The sequence below is a fragment of the Panthera uncia genome, chromosome F1 (genome assembly GCF_023721935.1).
Source record: "Panthera uncia isolate 11264 chromosome F1, Puncia_PCG_1.0, whole genome shotgun sequence".
Taxonomy (NCBI): Eukaryota; Metazoa; Chordata; class Mammalia; order Carnivora; family Felidae; genus Panthera; species Panthera uncia.
Window position 1 is genome coordinate 2,267,266 of NC_064813.1, and position 9,292 is coordinate 2,276,557.

The 9,292-nt window shown below is 50.0% G+C and overlaps 1 protein-coding gene across 7 annotated transcripts in view; it reads right to left on the bottom strand.

Annotated features, from left to right (window-relative positions):
- The window catches only part of LIN9 (lin-9 DREAM MuvB core complex component), a 61,405-nt gene extending 52,500 nt beyond the window's left edge, over positions 1 to 8,905 (bottom strand). The window contains exons 1-3 of one of the 7 annotated variants that reach the window (XM_049635095.1): positions 8,724 to 8,905; positions 2,411 to 2,443; positions 386 to 480 (exon numbers count right to left, since the gene is read on the bottom strand). In XM_049635095.1, the coding sequence (XP_049491052.1) occupies positions 386 to 388 (3 nt within the window). In that variant the 5' untranslated portion in view covers positions 389 to 480; positions 2,411 to 2,443; positions 8,724 to 8,905. The other 6 variants (XM_049635089.1, XM_049635091.1, XM_049635094.1 and 3 more) reach the window with 6 other exon arrangements.
- Positions 8,906 to 9,292: the final 387 nt, after the last annotated feature.

Genomic DNA, 9,292 nt, shown 5'->3' on the forward strand with positions numbered 1-9,292 from the left:
TACTTACCCTTGACCTACGTGAGATTTTGAGATCTTACCACTTACTTCTATATCTTTTTGCAGGGAGCGTGTGAAATTTTCTGTATTCTAAATAAAGTATGATTTGGAGTGATCAGAGGTTGGTGTGTGTGGTTTTTTGTTTGTTTGTTTTTCGTCTTGCCTACTAAAGAAACTGCAATTGCTTAACAAATGCCTGATGACCAGATTATCAAAGGCTACTGATGGAGTATGATCGTATACTACTCAATGACACTTAAAGACTCAGATGCCTGGAGATGGGGAAAACCTTGGGAAACTCTTGCTGTCCTGTAAGAATCTGCACATGACAATAATACAGACAATTTAGCTATCATATTCTAAAGAGTAAGAAACACTAATTCCTTACCATTTCCACAGTAGACCCCGTGTTCCTGCCTTTCCAAACAGGTGTTTTTTGTAAAGAGCTGTACTTTTCATTCCGTGTGTTAGATAAGCTTCCCTCTGTAATAAGTAATTATTACTAATAAGATTTAAGTTCAAAGGATTTTATACTACAAACATTGCCTTTTTATTAACAGCAATATATCTGAAATATTTACCAATATGGAAAAAATATACTGAGCATAGTAATTTTGGTTTATTACAAATGAAAAATCTCTTCCGTATTTTTTTTTGTCAAGCGCTACATAATTGGACAAGGCACTGAATCTTGAAAGTATTAAATTCTCCTATTAAAATATGTGTGGTTTCTTTCTTTGTGTTTTAGTAATTCCTTCATTCTAATTTGCTAAGAATAAGAAGCACAATCTGATTGAAAACAGGCAGTGGAAAAATGGAAAAAGCTTCTGACTTTGAATTTAGAGTATATTTCTAAACGTTTCCTGCTTCGATATGTGAAACCCTGGATATACAAAAATAAAACGTGTGGGTGTTTCTGTTTTCCTTGATTCAAAGAAATGTCTTCAGAGCTATCTGCAACCGGAAACAATCCGATCAGGTAACTGATTAGAGATATTATGAAAATAAAGACAGCGAGTTCAATTTTTATAAAAAGGATATGTTTATATAAAGACACAGAAAACTAGGATGAATACACACAAGACAGTTATTTTTATTTCCTTCTAGGTGCTCATCAGCATTTTCTAACCATTTTCTGTAAGAAATATATCACTTGTACATGTGCTTTTTGAAAGCGAAATGGTTTTAATATTGGGAGGAAAAGAATAACGGAATACTTTTTTCAGGTGTACATTTTAAGAAGCACAAAAAAGGCAGAGTGGGGCTGACCCTGTCAGGCAAACACATCAGGGTAGTCGTAGACACAAGCATTCTCAAGCCGGGACTTAATGTGGAAAATCACCGACACAACACACAACACAGTAGCTCTAAAAACTAAAAGTACTGAACAAGTACTACAAGTACTCTGAGCATAGCCCCGTTCAGGATTTACTTACCCAGCAGAATCCTGCTCAAGCAAAATCTCAAAACAAACTACAGTAAGAGGGGTGGCCAGTGTACGTGCAGAAAGAAAGAGCAAGACCAAGGAACATGTACAACTTTTCTTCCGAGAAAAGTACTATCATTCTTTTATTTCAAGAGACTTACATTATTACTTTTAAGGCAAGATTCCTAAAAAGTGAACTCATGCAAAAATACAGCTGAGCACAGTTGTTCAATAAAATGCTTTCACTCTAGGGGCGCCTGGGTGGCTCAATGGGTTGAGCATCCGACTTTGGCTGGGGTCATAATCTCACAGTTCGTGGGTTCGAGCCCCGTGTCAGGCTTTGTGCTGACAGCTCAGAGCCTGCTTTGGATTCTCTGTCTCCCTCTCCCTGACCCTACCCCGCTTGTGCTCTCTCTCTCTCTCAAAAATAAATAAGCATTTTTTAAAAGCCTTAATTAAAAAATGCTTTCACTCTACTATGATGTCTGCAATGTTTAGTTAAAAAGTTCTTGGGGTTTGGGGCACCTGGCTGGCTCAGTCGGTAGAGTGTGTGATTCCTGATCTGGGGGTCATAAGTTTGGGCCCCACATTGGGGGTAGAGATTACCTGCAAATTATAAAAAAGTTATTTAATCAATAATTCTAGAGAAAATTTTTCTATGTCTTTTTAAGATTTTATTATTCATAAGTAATCTCTACACCCACTGTGGGACTCAAACTCACAACCCTGAGATCAAGAGTCGCATGCTCTACCGACTGAGCCAGCCGGGCACCCCAGGGGAAAAAATTTCTTAGTAATTTCCAACAACCAAGGACCAATTCTCCTATAACAGTCTATGAATTTAAAATTTCATCAGTGAAAACCAATACTTAAAAGTTAGAATGAAGCCTAATTTAGAAAGAAAAGAGAAACGTCGTATCCCCATTAATTTAACGAATTAAATTTCCACCTTAACGCCATACCTGAAGGATCGCGCTATGATCTTACCTTTTAAACTGACAAGGGCTTTTGCTGAAGAGCCTGCAAGGAAAACAAATCAGTGTCATTTCAGAATCGACATGAGAGAAACAGAACTTGGCTACAGGGTGAAAGTGGCCCATCTGGTTTTAGGGGTGTAGAGACTGAAGTCGCAGGGGGGTGTGCAATCAGAGGTAACCAGAGCTGGGGCACCTGGGGGGCTCAGTCGGGTAAGCGTCTGACTCAATTTCAGCTCAGGTCGTGATCTCACGGTTCCTGGGATGGAGCCCCGCGGCGGGCTTTGCGCTGACAGCTCAGAGCCTGCTTGGGATTCTCTCTCTTCCCCCCTCCCTCCCTCTCTGTCCCTCCTCCGTTTGCACTCCTCTCTCTCGAAAATAAACACATTAAAAAATAGCAAGAAAGAACCAGCGGGCCATCCCAGCTGCAGGCCAGAACTCAGGCAAAGTAAGGACAAGCTAGAGAGAGCTATCGGGAGTCCTGTGGAAGTTGTGAGAGTTGGGGGAGGGAAGGCAGGGAAGCGTCGGCACAGAGGGATTTGGGATCCTCACCCAGAAGTGTCCTGGTGCTGGAGAAGGAAAAGAGAAAGGAACACGGCCATTTACTGAAGCAAAGATCAGCAGTGGCAGCGGAGTGGAGAAAAGAGAAGGTGAAAGGGATCCAGCGGGACTGTCAATCAGGCAGGGGGTCCCCTGGGAGTCTAGAATGCAGGTGTGTGCACCCTTCAGGACTCCCCAGCTGGAGTCAGAGCAGCCCAGAGGGGCTGGCACACAGCTAGAGGGCTCTCTGACAAAAACACGCCTTCGTGTGTATTTGAATAACCCGGAGGCTCCTCACACACCCAGAATCTGTTGTTAATAAAGGTCCGAGGGGCTCTGTCGCCGGGAACCCTCAGCCCCCCTCTAAACAGCCGGCCTCCAGGCTCTGGTCGCTGTCCTGCGGGCGCTGGGGGCGAGCGGAAGCAGAGAAACCACAGGGAAGTACATGTTGATGAGGCAGGGAGCGTGCTACGTTGAAAAGTATCAGAACTGGATACGTATACTGCAAAGAAGTCCAGGTCACTTGCAAAATAATAGGGGCACCTGGGTGGCTCAGTTGAGTGTCTGACTTCGGTTCAGGTCACGATCTCTGGGTTCGTGATTTCGAGCCCCGCATCGGGCTCTGTGCCAACAGCTCGGAGCCTGGAGCCTGCTTCGGATTCTGTGTCTCCCTCTCTCTCTGCCCCTCCCCGCTCTCAAAAATAAATAAACATTAAAAAAATTAAAAACAAACAAAAAGTCACACCCGAACTCACAGACACAGAGAACGGTTTGGTGGCTGCCAAAAGCGAGGGCTGGGGGTGTGGGCAAAATGGGCAGAAGTATCAAAAAGGCACTAACTTCCGGCTATAAGGGAAATAAACGCTGGAGATGTGATGCACAGCACAGCAACATGAACGCTGCTAAGAAAGCAGATCTGAAAAGTGCTGGTGGTAGGAGAAAAAAGTGTAACCACGGGTGGTGATGGATGTTGACTAACCCACCTGAGACGATCACTTCACATGTATCAAGTCATGATGTTGCACTCCTGAAACTGACACAATGTTAAGTATCAATTTTATCTCAATGTTGAAAAATCAACAGGAAAACCCTTTCTCTGCTCCAGAAGAGAAACTGTTCACAGAATTCCGGATGACCAAAAACTCCCTCTTTTAACTTTAAAAACAAAAACAAAACTGTTGAGAACACCTTTTTTTCTGTTACTATAGTCATAGTCAAATTATTACATATCATTCCTCATTTTTAAGTCTGTTTGATTAAAAAAAATTTTTTTAATGTTTATTTATTTTTGAGAGAGAGAGAGAGAGAGAGAGAGAGACAGAGCATGAGTGGGGGAGGGACAGAGAGAGAGGGAGCCACAGAATCCAAAGCAGGCTCCAGGTTCTGAGCTGTCAGCACAGAGCCAGACACGGGGCTCGAACTCACAGACCGTGAGATCGTGACCTGAGCTGAAGTCGGACGCTTAACCGACTGAGCAACCCAGGTGCCCGTAAGTCTGTTTTATTTTAGAACCAGCTACTTCTCATCTCAGTTACTGTGACATCCATTTATGTTTGATGGAATATAGTCTATAATCAGGCAGCAGTTAAGTTATTCAAAAGTTTGGTCATTTACCTGCACTGAGAAAAGACAAAATTTTAAATGGCAAGTTCAAAATGTGTATAAACATCTTTAAGGAGCCAATCCGTTAGGGCATTTCCTAAAACACAAAAACAAATACAGGATGATCTCGGGGGATAAAGTAAGAAAGAGGACTATGAACTAGGTAAAAAATCAGAGAAGGCAGAGTCATTCTCCTTGTTGTTTAACAGAAAGAAGCAGCCATGATTCACAACTCGTACGAATGGACAACAGACTTGAAATGAAAAGCCACGGATAAGGTACGGCAGTTCTGGCTATGAAACGTTCTCACGCAGCTCAGATCCCGAACTTCAGCTGACTTTTCGTCCGCAGGCAGGATGAGAGAGGCTTGTAGAAACAGACGAGCCATCAACACCAAAGCCACTCTTGCTCTCACTCGACTCTCTTGCCTCGATGTGGAGAACGGGTGGGTAACAGGACACCTTAACAGCCTCCAAGCAGCAGCCGGGTTTAATGACAGCGGAAGTAGAAGCATGGGGGAGAAGTGAGGGAGCAAGGCCATAAAGTCTAGCTAAAAAGCCTCACGCAGCACAACATGACGGGGAAGCAGCTGGCGGACAGGGCACATATCCACCTGGCTGCCAAGAGAATCTGGTTGGTTTTGGAAAGAGCAGTGAGCATTCACTCCCCCGGCGAATACGCAGAGTGCTGACTGCACCCCCGGTCCCTGCTCGAGGCACGGGGGCTTCAACAGCAACGCAGAAGAGCCAAAGGCCCCACTGTCATGCACTTCACATTCTAAGGAGGGGAGATGAACAGATACATCGAGTGGTGATAAGTACTGGGTGGGGACGGGGGGGGGGGGCAGGATATCAGGAACATGGGCAGGGGGTGGGAGCGGGAAGACTGTTTCCATGAGGTGCTCGTGATCAGTTAGCTGCTCTGTTAGGTGATATCTGAGCAGAGATCTGAAGGAAGAGGTGCGAGCCTCAAGGGTATCCATTCCTGCTCCGTGAAGGTAAGACTCTGTCCTAGGGATTCTGACCTACCCCTTTTAGCCTTTTTTTTCTTTTTCGAGCGGCCACATAGCATAATGGTTAAGGGCACACATCGAGACTAGCTATATTTGAATCTTGGTTCTGCCACTTTTTTGCTGTGTTACCTTAAGCAATTTACTTAATTTCTCTGTGCTGCTGATTCTTCATTTGTGAAACAGGGATTAAACGAGTTACCGTATGTGAAAGTGCTCAGAGAACAGTGCCCATAGCACATGGCTAATTTTTATATCGTGCTTATCATTAGTATTACTTTGATCAATTAGAAAAAAAAAAACTTCTAAGCTAAGCACATGGATTTCACAGGCTGGTGCACAGAAGTTAGGACACGGGCTGTACGTGTGTATATGTGCTGAATATGTTCGTTCGTTCGTTCATTCAACAAAGTATTCACCGAATGCCTCCTGCAGCACCATTCCAGGGGCTGGGATCAGCTGCCGGAAGAGACAGAGCCTCTGCTCTCAGCACGCTTACAGTCTAGTGGGAAGAGACACACAATAAGCAAGTACAGGAAATGATAATGATACGTGCAGTTGTCATAAAGGAAACAAACGAAGTGATCTCACTGTGTGTGTGGCGGGGGGGGGGGGGGTACTTCACATAGGGTGCTGAGGGAAGTCTTCTCTGAGGAGGTAACATCTAAAAAGGACTAGTCTTGAGGGAGCAGGAGGTCAAAGCACTGGGTCTGGGCAGAAGAAATACCAGGTACAAAAACCCTGAGATAGAGCGTTTAGAGCATTCAAGGAGCAGCAGGGCAAAGGCCATTGTGCTCAGGGAGCAGGTCATGGGAAAGGGTCAGAGAAGTAAGGCAGGTGTCAGGCATGAACAGGAAAGGCAAGCAGGAAGAAAACCAGAGCCGGTGCCTTCTCCAGGGGGCTTCCAACCAATCTCATGGACAGACGCAAAGCCACAGCTGTGACCACTGCCAGCAAGAAGTTACAAGACCGAATAAAAAGGTTTCATAAGAAGGTGTCACCTTGTCCGGGAGGATGGAAAATAACTTTCTAAAGAAGCTTGGGGGTAAAGGATGTAAAGGATAAACAGACATCAACTGCAAGCGAGGGAAAGGAAGAACATTCCAGATGGTGAGAAGAGCGTGTGAAAAGGCCTTGCAAAAAAAAAGAAAGCCTGGTGAGTACAGGGACTGAAAAAGGTCAAATTTAGCTCAAAGGGACAGGATGAGGGGCTCCTGGGTGACTCAGTCGGTTAAACATCCGACTCCTGATTTTGGCTCAGGTCATGATCTCACAGTTTGTGGGTTCAAGCCCTGAGCCGGGCTCCGAGCTGGCAGTTCAGAGCCTGCTTGGGATTCTCTCTCTCTGCCCCTCTCCCATTCGTTCTCTTTCTCAAAATAAATAAACTTTAAAAAAAAAAAAGGGACAGTAGGAGAAGAAGAGTGGTATCAAACGAAGCTGGAGAGGTGGGCGTGGCCAGAGTCCAAAGGCCCCCTTGGCTGTGATAGTGTCCCCAGCAGCAGGATGACACATGCCCTCTAGAAGGACTGCTCTGACCCCTTGGAGGTTGCAGGGTAGGGGCGGGCAGTGGGTTAATGGGAGGCCGGGAGGCCGAAGGGATTGGTGCACGGGCGTGTCGGGTGATGGGGAGAAGGTGAAAGTTACAAGACGTGGTCAGGTCCTTGTCACGGGAGGTGGAAGGCACAAGTGCCCAAGTTTTCATGAGCGCTGGAGGGAGCTGTTCATTAAAGGCAGGAACTACTGGGAGGACTTCGTCCTGGGGGGGGGGGGGGGACTATGAGGTCGGTCCTGAACCCCTGAAGTTGAGGATTTCACATCCAACAGCAGATGTGAGATATGCAGCGGCTGCAAGGAGAGGCCTGGGTTTCCTCGTACACAGGAACTGGCGAGAGGACTTCCGTCAACCAAAAAGCACTTAAGGAGCATCTGGGTCACAGCAAGTACTCGTATGGCAGCTTTCATTATTGGTAACGTTACACTGGCTCCTGGCTAATGCATTGGCCAGTCCCTTCGACTCAAATTGGCAAAGAAACCTGCTACTTCCAGCATCAAACTGAAAATCACTTCCCACGAATCTTCTCCAGGTTCGTTAGTAGCGCGTCAATTCAACATAAATCAAGTGTTCACATCCACCTGACACGAGGCACCGCGTGTGACCAACGAGGGCGGCAGTCCCTGCTTGCAGCAAGTTGTGGTCTAGCTAAACAAGACATCCCTGCACGCACACAGGTGCACGGCCCGTGTGCACCCCTGCGACCCGGAGAGGTCACAACGTGACACCAACGATGGTGACGCAGTCTGAGAGCGTCGCTGGCGTTTGAATCCTGGTACCTACGGCCCCCAAGTCTCTACCGAGAATCCTAGTAGGTCCTCAATAAATACTTAACGGTGATGAGCAAATATTCCAAATGACAATTACAAGAAAGCCGCTTCAAACACCCCTCATCTCATGTCAACCGAAGGACCGGCCTTCAAAATCACAGGTCCGGTGGTGGTGACTCCTGACACGCGCTGACCACCCCCGTCCCCAAGAGAGCAAGGACTCCAGGGTGGCCGGCACGTGGTGTGCAGGCCCACCCTCACCTGGGGACGTCCGTCGCCACAATCCCTGTCCTCTCCAAACCGGAAACAACGCTCAGGGCAGGTCTACCCTTGCGCCACGTCCAATGCAGGGGGGGGGGGGAGGGGGCAGCCACACCTGACCACCTGCTGCAACTAGCAAACGTTAACATTGAAAACCCCGCTCCCCAGTCACTCCAGCCCCACGTGAGGGCTCCCCGGCCCCCCGTGGCAGGGGCCAGCACCCCGACGATCCCGCGGGGCACTCGGTTCTGGGCCCACAACAAACCCACGACTCCGACTCTGCCCACACAACTTTCCGCCAGTTGGGCAACTCGAACTTTCCTAACTCCGCGACGCGGTCGGAGGCCGCGACCCCCACGAAGAGCACGGAGGAGGCTGCGCGCCGCCCTCCTGGGACAAGCGTCCACGTGTCCCGCGCGCCCGGCGGGAGCGCACGGCGACGGGGACCCGCTTCCGTTCCGCCGGGCCCCTCGCGACCGACAGGCGGGCACGCACGCACCGGACGGCGAGCGGGGGCCCTTCTGCGACCAACTCGGGCGTCCGCCTCCCCCCCACCCCCCCGACTTCAGACGACGGCGCTGCGGATTCCCACCTCGCGTCCCACGGGGCCCCGAGCAGGGGCCTGGCGCCCTCCGGCGCTGGCCGCGGGCGAGCACCACCCGGGTCACGGGGGCGGAGGGAGGCGAGCCAGGAAGGGCACGGGCGGTGCGCGCCGCGATGCTCTCGGCCGTGGAGGAGGGCACGCGCGCGCACGGGGAAGTGTGCGGGGTGGGGGCGGCCCGGGTCCTCCCCGCCCCCCCCGCCCCCGGGAAGGTCCACGGCCACCTGTGGTCCCGGGGGAAGGGGCCAGCGCTGTGACACGGAAACACTTCCAGGGGTGGACACGCCGGAGGAGGAGGCGGGGGGGAGGGGGGGGGGGGGGCAGGGGGGGGGGGGGGGGGGGGATCCCCGGCGCCCGCAGAGGCAGGAGCCGCGACAGGACGCCCGGCCCGGCCGGGGCGGCCCCCTCCCCGGCCCCGGGCCCTTGCGGCCGCGGCCGGGCGAGTTACATAACCCCGCCGGGCGAGCGGGGCGGGCGGCGAGGACGGCCCCCCGCGGCCCGGGGCCGCTCCTCCCCCACCCGGCCCGGGGCCCGCGTGCGGCCCGGGGGCGGCGGCCCCC